This window comes from Lissotriton vulgaris, chromosome 4_1 (assembly GCF_964263255.1).
Source record: "Lissotriton vulgaris chromosome 4_1, aLisVul1.2, whole genome shotgun sequence".
NCBI classification, from domain to species: Eukaryota; Metazoa; Chordata; class Amphibia; order Caudata; family Salamandridae; genus Lissotriton; species Lissotriton vulgaris.
The window spans coordinates 605,082,755-605,098,604 of NC_141691.1; the positions used below are offsets into that span (position 1 = coordinate 605,082,755).

Sequence of the window (15,850 nt, forward strand, 5' to 3'; positions counted from 1 at the left end):
GTATGGATTTTCTCTAACGGAGATAAACTCCACTGGAAGGAAAGGGACAGGCCATGTATTGGGGCCGCTGTGAGAAAGAAGGGCTGAGAGAGAGCGAGGAAAGCCTTTTGAGTGTGAGGGCATCAGCCAGCGTGAGTGAGCGAGAGCACTTGTCTTTGCAAGAAGGGCCAGAGGCTCGCTGGAGCAAATGACTGAACGACAAACAACATTTGATGTTTCGTTTAAAGCATAATCGAACATCATGATTTTTGCATGGCTCTGGTGACCCTATTCTACCAACTTTACTTTGTTAATGAGCAGTGGAAGCTCAGCCATGTGAGGAGCTATTAGGGCAGAACAATCAATGATGAAAGGTTAATTGGAGTCTCGACAAGCGCAATATGAGGCACAATCAGCGAGCCAAGGAATTCTACTGAGAAACAATTCGCTGCAAAAGCGTGGAAGAACCAGAAAAACACATTTGTATATGTAGAAGTAAACCATGGCCTTAATGCATTTTATTTTAAAGAGATACATATTCTAAGGAGATGTGAATTAGTGGCTACACTACTGGCTTCAGGATATGATTTCGAATCCTAGCCCTGCCACTTGACTGACAATTGTGTGATTGTGGGCAAATAAGTTAATCTACCTGTACCTAAAAATGGAAAGTAATGAAAAATATAATGTAGGGAAACGTCCTTTCGGACGAAGCTGGAATCACGCTGTGCCAACCCAGCGCCGACAATAGAACAAACGCGGCATTAGCATGTATTGGTTCAGCACGCAAGTCATAACAACGACTTGCTTTGGGGGTGGGCGGGCGCATTGGTGGAATGGTGTTGGGTTTAAAGTCTAACACCGTCCCTACTGATACAGACTGGAGTTGGAATAGTAAATTAAACCATTCCACCATCAAGCACCCCGCTAAGGCAAGTCTTTAAAGCAACTTGCGGGCTGAACAAATGCCTCTTAAAGACACTTTCATGCTAAAGAAGACGTTCTGAACACACGTCCTGAACGCATGCGTCCTGAATGCATGAGGAATGGCGTCATCCATTCACCCTTGTACAATTCAAAGGTGTAAATCCCCAGCTGATATACATAATCTTGTAACTCTCCATGCATCCTCCGTTAATGTATAGCACACCTTTTATAACCAGCTATGCCTGTGCGATATTAATACCAAATACATACGAAAATAGATAAAATAGGAACTACTTAACGTAGTTCTCCTACTTTAAGGATTTCACATAGCATCTTCGTCAGCTCTATACTACTCCGACCAAAGGGGCACTCAATTCGATTTATTTTTTTCGATTTCAAAGCTTTATTCGATTATTTATAAACAATCATAAAAGCATACAATGTTAAAAATACAGGATAAAATACACAACAAGAGACATGAATCACAATAAATGGAGCAGCTTGGTTGGGAACAAATATTCGGCCACACAATTAGATTTTTACAAATAAATCAAACTTAAAAGACCAGACTTTTCCTATGGGACACAGCTTTTAGAATAAAAGTAGCGGTAAAAAAACAAATATACAAAGTGTCAAGTGCAAATAGTAAATTCATAGCATGAGCAATAGTGGACACAGAATATTTCTTAAAAACAGGTTTGAGATAACGTAGACGGATGTGCAAGTATAATGGGCAGATTAGCATAAAGTGCAATGTGCTTTGCTTGGTGGTGCCGTCACACGGCCATGGACTTGAACTATGTATTTTCATCCGTGGAAATGCCACCAAGTTATGGACAATACCTAATCTCAGCCTGGTGAGAGCAAATTGATGAGGTTGTTTGGTGATTGCTTTTAAATACATAGGCATGCCCTGATCAACCTCCTTGTTAGAATGGTAAAAACATGGGTTGTAAAGTGGCTACATTGAATTCTACGCATATTTGATTTAGTCCCCAAATAAACATTTTTAACCTCCTGTTTAGGTACATTAACGGCACTTAACGGGTCATCTAAAATGTCCAGATTGAAAATTTCTTTGTAGGACGTTAAAACGTATTTTAACCAGGGGATCCCTTGCGAACATTGTCCAGCCGAAGACAGTCTAATATAATTCTCCTGGTGAATCCTGTCTCGTCCTTTGCCCAGATTGACCTCCAAACCATAAGGGGTCTCATGCCCGTTAAATCTGTCAGATAGTCCAGCCCAGCCTCTTTATGGGTCAGTTCAGTGGATGCCGAAGAGGGAAGGCACAGGAGTCTTTTGAGGAACTGATTCTCTGTTACTTGCAGATATCCATGGTTGTAGTATCCCCATACACCTGAGCCATATAGGGCAATGGATGTGCATCTATGCCTATAGATGTTTAACATATCAGGGATGCGTCGACTGCCCAGTTTTGATGCAACGCGAAATACTCCCGAGGAGCTTTTACCCATCTTGGCCTTCACATTTAAAATCTCGGATGCCCATGACCCACTACTATTAAAAGTTATGCCAAGATAACAAAATTTGTCCACAACCTCTATTCTGTGTTCCTTAAAGTGGAAAGGTTTAAGTTGTTTCATCTTTTTCCCACAAGCCATAATAAAAGTCTTGGAATTATTAATTTTTAGTTTTCTCCCCTGAATAAAATCATAGAAGTAATTCATGAGATTTTGGAGCCCATTTGGGGTTCTCGAGAGAAGGACCGTGTCATCTGCATATAGCAGAACCGGGACAAGGTGGCCGTCAATCTGCGGGGAGTCTGCTTGAACCCTCCTTAATTCGGACTCCATAGAAATTATAAAAAGGGAGAAAAGTAACGGGGCCAGCACACAGCCTTGCCTTATACCAGATTTAACCCTGATCTTCGTGCTACATTCCCCTGCCTGACCAAAGCGTATCTGGGCTGAAAGCTTATTATAAAGTCTGGCCAGGAAGTATATTATTGCTGTCGGAGCTCCCATTTCAAGTAAAAGGGACCATAACAAAGTATGGTCCACCAAATCAAAAGCACTTGAGAGGTCAGCAAAACAGAGAAACAATGAGCCCTGTTTTGCTTTGGTGTATTTCCCATATAATGAGGTCAAGATTGATACACTGCTTGATTGTCCCGAGACCCTTGCGGAAGCCGAATTGAGAATCCGCAAGAAGAAATGAGTTACTTACCTGTAACTACAGTTATCCAGTATTGGTGTCTTTCATAGATTCACATGCCTGAATCATTCCCCGTCGTCGAGACGGGAGCCTCCGGTACATAGAAAAGTAATGTCCTATAGACATACATAGAGAAAAATAGGCCTAAGGTCCTCCCCTTAGTAGCCTATCCTTGTCCTTATGTAAAAAGGACCAAACTCTTAGAGCCAGCCAATCAGCTAACACCTCCCTCTAGAACCTTCCTGTCAGGAGCCTCAGTCCCTCAGATTTTCGTACGCACCAAGCTAAGTAGGTGTAGCACTGATAGAGAGATAGGTGAGTCCTTCCAGGGGAGGTGGGAGGGTTGCATGTGAATCTATGAAAGACACCAATACTGGATAACTGTAGTTACAGGTAAGTAACTCATTTCTTATCCAGTATTATGGGTGTCTTTCATAGATTCACATGCCTGAATCAGAGTAGCAAGCAATGCAGAGTGCACATTTCTGATGGAACAGCATATAGAAGTCCTTAGATAAGACATCCTGCGAGCATGAACCATCACTAGAGCATGAACCATCACTAGGTATCCACAATAAATAACACTAAAGAAATGTGCATACCAGGGTAGGATGGAGGGATGGAGGAAGGCTCACCTTACCGAAATAGATGGCGTTACACCTTACCGAAATAGATGGCGTTACACTGTTTGTCCCACTGCTGCATCATTCATCAGCTCCGTATCCAGGCAGTATTGCCTAGTAAAGGTATGCGGCGACTTCCATGTTGTCGCCCTGTAAATGTCAATGAGAACCATAGAAGTGGACATAGCTCTCATGGTGAGCGCTCTCACTTTGGAATGCAATGGCTGTCCAACTTGGTCATGACAGAAAGCAATGGCTGCAGAAATCCATCGGGAGATGCTCTGCTTGGCAAGCGGTAGACCCTTCCTAGGTCTGCTGTAAGTTCCTAATAGCTGGTTAGATTTCCTGAATGTTTTCGTTTTGTCACTGTAAAACTGTAAACATCGCTTGAGATCCAAGGAAAAAAACAGCGATCTCTCAGCTGCCGTGCTGTGGTTCGGAAAAAAGGAACGCATAACCACAGGTTCATTTAGGTGGAAGTTCGACGGAACTTTTGAGATAAACCTAGGAGTGGATCTCAGAGTTACTCAGTCTCTATTAAACTGCAGAAAAGGATCCTGGATACAAAACCGTCTGTAGCTCACTGACCCTCCTTGCGGATTTGAGCGCCAGGAGGGGTGTGGATTTTCCACGAGACATACCTTGGGTCAGCTCTGTGTACTGGTTCAAACGGATGTTTTATGAGCTGGTTAAGAACCACATTGAGATGCCAGGAGGTGGCAACATCCTTACTGGCGGGAAAGATCTATATAATCGTTTTAGAACTTGCTTAATCAACCCGCTTGACCAGAGCGATGGACTCGTTGAAATTATTTCATAACGAGATATTGCTGCTAAGTGTACTTTACTGGAGGAGTGGGCTAGGTCCGACTGTGCCGGATGTAATAGATAAGGCAATATTTGATCCGGTGACGTGGAGAAAGGCTAATTTCCGTGATCTGCACCCTAAACACAAAAGCTCTTCCATTTCAGGGAATATGTTTAGGTGCTATCCGCCCCTGCTCTGGCAAGAATGTCTACAGTCTTGCGGAATATTCAGATGGTGGAACTTTGAACCCAGGGGCCAGGCGACTAACCTGAGAGACTGCAGATCCGGACGTTGAACTTGATTATAGTTCATTGTAAGCAGAGATAGGTACTGCCGCAGGTGGGCCGGCGGCTCCAGGGATAGACGGTGGAGCTCTGTGAACCAATGTTGCCTCAGCCAAATTGGGGCTATTAAAATCAGAATACAAGGCTCCACTAAAATTTACTTGAAGACCATGGGAAGCATAGGGAATGGTGGAAAGGCCTACGCAAAGACGTTGCGTCATGCGATTGGAGATGCATTCCCTAGAGACCCTGACTGGGGTTGCCAATTTGCGAAGTGTGGGCATTTGGCGTTCATTCTCGTCGCAAATAGAATCAATTTGCGGCGTGCTTTATCTGGAGAAGATGTGGCCAATGATTCGTTGGACAAGCTCTCACTCGTGTGACGATGTTTTCTGGCTGCACAACACATTGGTGAGCCCATTGTCCGTCCTATTTTTGGCAGGCAAGCTTGAAGGGCCAGGAAGACCGCCCATAGTTCAAGCAGATTGATATGTAGTTTCTTCTCCATAGGAGACCACCTTCCACATATCTGTAGCTCTTGCAGAAAAAACTCCAGAGCCTTCAAAGAGACGCCTATTGTGACGACATGAGGAACAGCCGGAAGTAGGAATGACGAGCCTTGAGACAGGTTTTGAGATGATATCCCCCATTGTAGGACTCCGGCCATGTGAGAAGTCATTTTTTATGTGGTCGTCAGATGACCCTGTGCAGTGGACCCACTGCTTCTAGAGCGCCTCCTGTAGAGGTCTCATTCGTAGTTGACAGTGAGGAATCAGGAGGATACACGATCACTCTCTGGATGGGAAAACCTTTGCTGACCGTGTGTCCAGGGTTGCACCTAGGAAACTTATGTAGTGAAAAGGTTTTCAGGACCGATTTTTCTTGCTTGAGGGTGAGATCCAAGCAATCGAAAGCTGAAAACAGGCGTTGGAAGACCTGGACACGTCTTCTAAGGATGAAGCCTTGACCAGCCAGTCATTCAGATACTGAAAGACTTAGTGTCTGAGATATGCCGCCACCCGGGAACGGTATTTCTTGAATGTTTGCGGCGCAGACTTGAGCCCAAAAGGCAGAACGCGAAACTGCAAGTGTCTGCCCACTACTGCAAATCGTAAGTACTGTTAGCTATTCCTGTGAATCGGGATATGGAAGTAAGCGTCCTGTTTGCAAGACCTCCTGGATATCATGCGAAACAAATGCTTCTGTAGGAATTTGTTGATGGCTCTGAAGTCCAAGATTGGTGTCCACCGCTTATCTTTTTTCTGGATCAAAAAGAAGCGGGAATAAAACCCTTTTCCCTTATGAGGAGGTACTCTCGCTATAGCTCCTTTCCACAGCATAATCCAGATCTCTCGAAGAAGCAGCCGTATATTTTGATATCTCCGCTGTCCTTCCCTTGAAAGGACAACTTCTCAAAAGAGGAGTGCTTGTTTTGCTATTGTTGGCGCTGAGGGCATTGCAGGCCATTCTGGCCTGAAGAGCAGGAGGACTCGAATTGATAATTTCCTCTGTAGGAAGACCGTCTTCTTCCTCCATTTCTACTAAAGGACTGGTTCTTATACTGAAGAGTGACCAAAGCTCTCGCATTGTCTGCTTCGTTAACTTTTTGTGCCAAATAGTAACTGGCTATCATATGGCCTGTCCAAAAAACGTTGTTCGCACCTCAGGACGGAAAGGGCCCTCCTTGGATCCGCAAGACTGCTGCTCCAGCCAACTGGTGGAACCCTCTCATAGCGATATTCCTCGCGCAGTCTATGGTTTGACGCCGATGCTTCACCATCTAGCAGACTCCACTTTACTTTCTCCTCGGATGAATGTGGCAATTCCGATTGGTATGGGGCATGTGTGCCTACAATTGTTCATGATAGCGTCCCAAGGGCGCTAGAGTGTTCGTTGGGGAAAGCCTGTTCCCAATGTTGTCCACTCTTATTCCCTCCTTATCAGGAGGAGGCGACAACGGGGCCGAAGGATTCCCGGAGTTCTTCTGGGCCGCCTGTGTCACTACGGAGTCCGGCTTAGGATGTTCCTGTGAAACACGCCGGTGCTGTATCTGGCGCTTTATACTTCTTATCCAACTGAGGGATCACCAGTGATACAGAGGAGGGGTACATCATGACCCTTACCCTTCCTGACTATAGGTAATTGATAATCAGTATTGACCTTACTGCCTTCTTGAAGGGTTCTTTGAAGACGAACAAGAAACAGGCCTCTTCCTGAGAGGTTATTGGATCTTAAAACGTTGAGCAGCCCTCTCTACCACCTTAGAAGAGATTCCAGAATTGGCGGATTTCTTCCTTCGTCCACGAGCCCTTCGACGAGATCGCCGCCATAGACTATGCCGTCGTAGACGAGCAGTCATAGATGAGGCCGTTGTAGACGACTCCATAGACGATCCGTCGTAGACAAGGCCGTCGACACCGTCGGAGACTAGCCTTTGTAGACGAGGCCGTCGTAGATGAGGCCATCGTAGACGAGGCCATCATAGACGAGCCCATCGTAGACGAGGCCATCGTAGACGAGTCCATCGTAGACGAGTCCATCGTAGACGAGGCCATCGTAGACGAGGCTATCGTAGACGAGGCCATCGTAGACGAGGCCATCGTAGATGAGGCCATCGTAGACGAGTCCATCGTAGACGAGGCCATCGTAGATGAGGCCATCGTAGACGAGGCCATCGTAGACTAGGCCATCGTAGACTAGGCCATCGTGGACTAGGCCATCGTAGACTAGGCCCTCGTAGATTAGGCCATCGTAGACTAGGCCATCGTAGACTAGGCCCTTGTTGACGCTGTAGACAGGCCGCCGTAGACAGGCCGTCATAGACGAGGTCGTCGGGGACTATGCCATCGTAGACGAGCCATCGAAGATGAGCCTTCGTAGATGAGGCCATCGTAGACGAGGCCATCGTAGACGAGGCCATCGTCGATACCGTAGACAGGCTGTCATAGACGAGCAGTCGACTCCATAGACGATCCGTCGTAGACAAGGCCGTCGACGCCGTCGTAGACTAGCCTTTGTAGACGAGGCCGTCATAGACGAGGCCGTCATAGACGAGGCCGTCATAGACGAGGCCATCATAGACTAGGCCCTTGTCGATGCTGTAGACAGGCCGTCGTAGACGAGCAGTCGTCGTCGACGCTCTCGTCGTAGACGAGCAGTCGTCGTCGACGCTCTCGCCGTCGACGCTCTCGCCGTCGACGCTTTTGCCGTCGACGCTCTCGCCGTCGACGCTCTCGCCGTCTTCGACGTGCCATTGTAGACGAGCCATCGTAGACGAGGCCATCGTAGATGAGGCCAACGTCGACGTCGTAGACAGGCTGTCGTAGACGAGCCATCGTAGATGAAGCCATCGTAGACGAGGCCAGCGTAGACGAGGCCATCGTAGACGAAGAGGCTGTCATAGGCAATGATGATGGTTTTGTCATCGACGATCCAGTTGACGATGTTGGCTTCTTAGTCTTTACCTTAGGAGGTATAGAAGACGCCTTTCTGAAGGATCCCATGACCAGTGGAGGTGATTTTGACTGCTCAGAAGTCGTCTTTTTACCTGATTATTTCTCCAAAATCAAGTCCTTTACTCTCCTTTTCCACAGATTGAGGAGATTTTTGAAGGACTGCGCCCGGAAGACCCATGAGCGGTCTTTTTTAGGGCCTTCTCAGGACGGTCCCCTGAGGAATGAGTCTGAGGAGATTCTCTTCTTTTTTGAGGTCTCCTAGACGTTGAGGGCAACACCTCATAGCAGTAACTGGAGAAAATAAAAACCTCCTTTCTGGTCTGAACAATATTAAAAGTCTCTCTTCACGACCCCTCAAGAAATTACTTGAGAAAGTGCAACATACCTTGCAGCCTTTGGCCTGTGAGTGTGAGGAACAGAGCAAAGCAACCTTCTGGAACAAGAAGCGCAGGCTTTAAAATAAAATTATTTCATTCATCTGTGAAGGTAATCCATAGTAGAAAGCAAAATTATTGTAATTAAGTGAAAAAACACAGAATCTGAGCAGAGCTCAGGGGAGACTCCCTTAGCACAACGTGCGGTAGAAAATCTGAGGGACTGAGGCTCCTGACAGGAAGGTTCTAGAGGGAGGTGTTAGCTGATTGGCTGGCTCTAAGAGTTTGGTCCTTTTTACATAAGGACAAGGATAGGCTACTAAGGGGAGGACCTTAGGCCTATTTTTCTCTATGTATGTCTATAGGACATTACTTTTCTATGTACCGGAGGCTCCCGTCTCGACGACGGGGAATGATTCAGGCATGTGAATCTATGAAAGACACCCATAATACTGGATAATTTTGTTGTCCTCTGCCCATTCCTCAGTCGCGCTAGTAGAACCCTGCTCATGATTTTAAGTGAGGAATCCAGGAGGGAGATAGGGCGTTAGTTCTTAGCCTCTCCTCTATCTCCCTTCTTGTAGATCGGCAGGATTATGGATTCACTCCAGGTAAATGGTGTACTATCACTGACAGATGCATTGAACACCTGGGTCAGGAGTGGACTCCAAAGTGCCTGGTTGGTTTTATACAGGTCAACCGGGACCCCATCCGGTCCAGGTGCCTTCCCCCCTCTGCTCTTACTGATGGCAGTTTCTACTTCTTGGATGGTAATCCCCCAGGGGTAGCTTAGGTATAATAGAGGCGGCAAAAGAGCTATTATTAACCTCCCTAACCGGATCAAAAATTTCAGTGAAATATTCTACCCAGTTTTCCTCGCTGACTTGGGCTGTTAGTATAGGGAAATCTTCCTTTTGGAGGAAGGGACTATTGACCGTGCTCCAGAAGAGCTTACTGTCACGCAGGACTGCTGCTTTTGTCAGGTTATCCCAAGCTTGCTCCCTTAACTCTTGTTTTCTACAGGTAAGTTGCTTTTTATAGGTCAACCTGAGATTTGTAATAACCTCCCTGTCTCTAGGTTGTTTAGACAGAGCCCGCTTAAGTTCTTGAAGAGATTTAGTGCAAGCACTGTCAAATCAGCCCACCGCTGCCCTCTTGGATATGCCCTTGGTGATGGTAAGGGACCTTTTTATTATGGTGCCTAGTTCTTCAAAATCAGCAATAATGCACCGGGGGGTAGCATCATGGTCCAGACATTTAAATATCACTTCCGACCCGGCTCCCACAATTTTACGCAACAGCTTCTCTGAGTTATCCCCACACCATTTGATACGGATACCATTCTGCCTGCAGGGGATTATATCTTCTACTATCATGCGCTGATCACTAGACCGGGACCCCCAGATAGAGGTCAACATAGTGATGGCATTGTGGTCGCTATTACCAAAGTCTACAACAATCGGGACTGAACAAAGTGGGGCCATATGTACTGATACCAGTAAGTGGTCAATAACGGACGCCGTATTCCTTCCTGCAAAGGTTGGTACAATGTTACCCTCATTATCTGTAGCCGGGTATTGGATCAATAAATCAAGGTTGAGCATAAGAGAGTTAAGAGAGTCGCCGTAGGGTGTATGGGTAAAATGTGCCCGGTATTCCCCGTTATCCCCGTCATACCCACATACATTGGTAAAGCAGTGGGGGCAAGTACGTATGTTGAAGTCCCCACCCCAAATGATATTGTAGGTCTTATGGGTATCTTTACAGATTTTCCTCACTGCTAGATCTAGCTCATCCACAACTGAGGTATTTGAAACATCAAACAAGTTATTATAATGGTTGATCAGTAAGGTTTCGTGACCCCTTTTGTATTCCAGTCTTAGAATTTGTGAATGAAAGCCCACAGTCAAATGCGATTTCACACATGCAGGAAAATTCACAGAGAGTAAAATCACAAGCCCACCTTTAGCCCTGCCAATGTTGGACCTTTGTGCAGGGTTGTTATATGACACAAAGCCATTGAAAAAGATATCAGTCGCTGTCCAGGTCTCCTGTAGGCATAAGATGTCAAACTGGGAAAGGGATTCACTCCAACCCAAGGTCAACGTTTGCCGACTCCAACCAGCGATAATCCAGCTAGCAAGTTTGAAGCCAGGGATACACGTTGTAGGATCAGTAGACTCAGTGACACTAATAGGCCCTCTGGACGGTGGGATTTCATCAGGGGTAACCATAGATACTGGTGGGTGGTGAGTGGGATGGGGGTCTAAGTCCCGGGGTACAGAATGGGTAGGGGTGGAAGGCATTATAGGTGCTGAGTCCATTGGAATACCATTACCCTTAGCATCTCGTAAACTATTATCACTACCAGGAAAGGGGGGGCTTGAAGCATGGGTCGTAGGTAGTCAGTCGACTCCATCTAAACCATCTAGACAGCTGAACCGGTTAAAATCACAGAAGGGGGTCTCCGGGGGCATCAAAACCGGTCTTGCATCAAATCTTCTATATCTGCCCCTCCGCTCAACCCTGGTCTAGTCGTCTCTACCTCGGTCATGGTACAGGTGGTTGGGGGGAAAGAAAAAAGACACTGGTAGCGCCTGAATGGTGGAGTCGAAAGATCTATTAAAGCCAGCACAAATGTGTGACCGTTCTAGGGTCTCTAAAACTGACCGCTATACAGTCCCTGTTAATAGACTTTCTAGTTTTGCCCAGCCAAGGCACCTTTCTAACCATGATAATTTCATTATGAAAGTGGGCCGGGAGGGGTCTATTCCAATTTAGCCATCTGACAACTTTACTTTTGAGGGATTTGAAATTCTCGGCTTCCCCGGCTTCCAGCGGTGGAGCTCCAGCCAAAACTACCATGAAGCGATTAGCTTCTAGGGGCAGGTCTGGCCGGCGTGGTCTAGGGGCTATCTGTTCAGGTGCCGGAAAAACTATTTGGTTGTCGGCCGTAACCCCGCTAGTGGTAGCCATAGATTGGGCTGGTCCTAAAGGTAGCAAGGGGGGGATTTTATTATTGCTAGGATGGATAGGGGCTAAAGGGCCTATTGGGGGACAAGGCGGGTTGGGGGCGTCTTTCGCTAAAGGGGGACCGGTGATAGTGGGAGTGATTTGGGAGTTACACAGGGTATTGGGCTTGGTGGGTTTAGCCAGTATGGCAGCTGTGGTTTTCTCGATGTTAGTAAGACGGAGTTCAATCCGTTCCATTTTGGACTCTAAGGGGAATAGAAGTGATTTAAAAAGAGCTCCCAGATTTTCTAATGTTAATTCCATGCTAGGCAGGGGTTGGGTTAGGCCTGATGTGGGGTTGGGGATATCATGTTTATGCTTGGCTGATGTAGACTTTCCACCCGCTTTCGTATTATAAGACCTCTTACGTTTAGTTGCAGCCCCTTCTTTGGCCCCATTTAACATATTATTACAGATCACTTCAGGCTCAGAGGGGGTGGACACAGTATTGTCTAGAACTATATCAATTTCAGGCAGAATTTCATTAACCAGAATGTCCAGGTCAAGAGCCCCCTGGTTACCCTCCTTGAGTGTTGAAGTTTGGCCAACCGCTTCATTATTAATAGACTCGGTGGGCCGCTCGGGGGTTTTGGTGTTAGCTAATGTTCCAAGGGAAGATCTCTTTATAGCCGATAGTTCCTTAGATAAGCGTTTTTCAAGGACATTAATTTCAGTGTCGATTAGGGTATTGGCTCTGATCAAAAAATGTTCCATACCTCCAGCTATGGCGCCTCCAGCTAGGGAGGACTTGCTCCTTGTTTCGCGACAGGACATCTCCCCACACTAGAGTTGCAAAGGGTGACGACAGATACAAGAGGGGGGGCCCGGTCCGGTCCAGCTCGGTCACGAACGGGCACAAACGGGCCCGCCCTTGGCCTGGGCTTCGCCCGGCGTCATCCCGCGCGCGTCCCGCGTGCGCGGTGGAGGGCGTGTCTATAAGCACAGGGCAGGCTGGGGGCGGGAAGAGTCACAGGTGCGCCTGGTGGACTCCGCGCACGGACCTCTGGGACTCGCAGTTCCGCACCCTCTCAGCCACAACTCTCCCCCGGCAAAAAGCTCAGCAGGACCAGGCAGGTCTGGACCTCAGAACTCCTCCAGGCGACAGGGCAATGACGAACTCCAAAAAACGGCCGCGAGCCGTAGTTAAGCACAGGGCGGGCTGGGGGCGGGAAGAGTCACAGGTGCGCCTGGTGGACTCCGCGCACCGACCTCTGGGACTCGCAGTCCCGCACCCTCTCAGCCACAACTCTCCCCCAGCGAAAAGCTCAGCAGGACCAGGCAGGTGAGGACCTCAGACTCCTCCAGGCGACAGGGCAATGACGAACTCCAAGAAATGGCTGCGAGCGGCACCCGATATGCCGTAGTTAAGCACAGGGCGGGCTGGGGGCGGGAAGAGTCACAGGTGCGCCTAGTGGACTCCGCGCACGGACCTCTGGGACTCGCAGTCGCGCACCCTCTCAGCCACAACTCTCCCCCGGTGAAAAGCTCAGCAGGACCAGGCAGTTCAGGACCTCAGAACTCCTCCAGGCGACAGGGCAATGACGAACTCCAAGAAACGGCTGCGAGCGGCACCCGATATACATAATCTTGTAACTCTCCATGCATCCTCCGTTAATGTATAGCACACCTTTTATAACCAGCTATGCCTGTGTGATATTAATACCAAATACATACGAAAATAGATAAAATAGAAACTACTTACGTAGTTCTCCTACTTTAAGGATTTCACATAGCATCTTCGTCAGCTCTATACTACTCCGACCAAAGGGGCACTCGTGCTTATCCTCCCGGCTGCTGTTTTCCAGAACAATCTGTGGACACAAAACAGACATATTTACAACCGGGAAGGGCGTGGTAAAGGATACAAATGGGCTTTGAAATAGAGAAGGATTTAAGCAACAGGTGTTTGCCATTTGATGCTGCGAAGCAAGATATTGTAACGGGTTTGAAAGTTTATCAAATACGCCAGGTGGTATCAAAAGGCTGCTGCAATGCTGCTATCAAGCACACCATGTGATATATGCAGGACACGCTTAACAACCACTTTGCTGGTATGATGACGTTCTTATACATTAACAGCAGCACTTTAACTACCTGACAGAATATTCGAGTGGCACTGAAAGCTCTGCAGTGAATATTCAAAAAATGTATATTTAAAGGAAGAAAAGCGCGGGCGCTAATATACACAGATATTCTTTCAGATGAATTTTAGGACACATTATTAAATCAAGGATAAGAGACTCCAGCAAAGATCCAGGAGAGCAGGAAACAGGCCACAGTTACAGGCTAAACACGGACACTCGAGATGGCTCGAGTACATGCATACCACATAAATGTATTTAATATATTGCATACCACATAATTGTATTTAATATATTGCATAACACATAAATGTATTTAATATATTGCATACCACATAAATGTATGTAATATATTGCATACCACATACATGTATTTAATATATTGCATACCACATACATGTATGTAATATATTGCATACCACATACATGTATTTAATATATTGCATACCACAAATGTATTTAATATATTGCATACCACAAATGTATTTAATATATTCAAAACCTGGCATTGACAAGGCCATCCAGTACCTATGTTAAATGTTACTGATACACGGTGCTGATTGCTCTGAATTTGAGTGACCCAAGTTTAACTTTACAATTAAAATCAGCAAAATAGTTAATAAAAATACATAAAGAATGCTACTAACCCATAAGGAAACAAAACAATCCGATACTGCAGTTACCAACGGTCCAGAAACATCACTGCTTTCTGACAAAGTAAGTGAGCACCCTGAAATGTCTGAAATGTGCCCTACATGTTACCATGTCTTATTTTTCTTGTTAACTCTGTTATGTTATTGTGTGTTACCATGTCTTTTTTTTACTGGTAACTCTGTTATGTTATTGTGTTTCTTATACCACCACAGGCCTAGCCTACAATCGTCATTTTGGGGAACGCATGCAGGTTGGTCTTCAAGCTAACTCGACAACCACTGGCAAAGCCTACGAGACCTATTGGCTTTGTCAATGGTCCTGTAGACAAGCTGTAGAGCTTCCCCGATGCTGTGCTTTAAAGCTAAATAGGAAATAAAGCCCATCAAGCAGTCAGCTGCGTCATTTTGTAGCAACGAGCACAGCACTGGGTCGGAAAATAAAAATAAAGTGCGTGACGCATTTCTATTAAGCACAGGGGGTGGGAGGCAGATCTGAGAGCGTGGGTGGGGGGAGCAATGAGGGGGTGTTGAGAGGGAGAAGCAAGAATGACAGAGAAGGAGGCATGAGTGGTGGAAGCAAAACAGAGGGCGGGGGACGGAAACAACACAGACGGCAGGATGGGGAGAAGAAACAGCAGGCAAAATAGCAACATGGAACGGGTGGGGAAGAAGCACACAGGTGATAAATCAACGAGAGGAGGACACAAGAGTGAGCAAAATGTGGCGGGGAGCAGAGAGAAGCACACGGGTGACAATGCGCAACACGGAGTGCCGGGGAAGAGAAGTACACAGGGAGGCAGCTAGAAAACACATGCACTCTTGTGGTGTATGTAACCGAAAAGAAACAAGCATTGTAAATGCAATAGGTCTCGCATTTGTTTGAGTTCGAGCTACTGGCATTGCAAATGACAATGTCTTTTACCTATGTGGTATTGAGTGTATGTATGTGGTGCGTAGTGGAATTATGTGGGTTGGATTGGAATTGTTAGTTGTGGAATTACGGGGCGTTGAGTTATGTAGAGTGGATTTGTGTAGCGGAATTATGTGGTATGGTGTTCAGTGGGATTATGTATAGTATAGTGTACTGGAATTATGTGGAGTGGGATTGTGTATTATGGAATGTAATTATGTGGAATCGGATTTTGTGTTGTTGAGTGGTAGGCAGTGGAGTTTAATTATGTGATGTGCTGTTAAATTTTGTGGGATGATGTGGAATTCTGTGGTGTCAATTTGATATATATGGTGTGATGTGTAATTGTGTTGTTGAGTTGAATTATGTGGTTTGGTTTTGAATTATGTGGTGTGGAGTGGAAATGTGTGGAGTTGAATTTGTGTTCTGTGGAACTGTGTGGATAGCTTTGCCTATATGCTTTTCATGTTGTATATTTGTGTGGTTGCTATTTGTTATGTTTATACCCATTTGTTGTACAGGGGTGTTGATTAACGTGCACCACAAACGTGAGAGAAAATTCCCAA

The 15,850-nt window shown here is 46.3% G+C and overlaps 1 protein-coding gene across 3 annotated transcripts in view; it reads right to left on the bottom strand.

Annotated features, from left to right (window-relative positions):
- The window catches only part of ELMO1 (engulfment and cell motility 1), a 1,507,126-nt gene that overhangs the window by 649,357 nt on the left and 841,919 nt on the right, over positions 1-15,850 (bottom strand). For 2 of the 3 annotated variants that reach the window (XM_086964835.1, XM_086964834.1), the window contains one exon: positions 13,343-13,451. In XM_086964835.1, the coding sequence (XP_086820961.1) occupies positions 13,343-13,451 (109 nt within the window). Of the gene's footprint in view, positions 1-1,205; positions 1,274-13,342; positions 13,452-15,850 lie in introns of those variants that run through there. The other variant, XM_086964836.1, reaches the window with a different exon arrangement.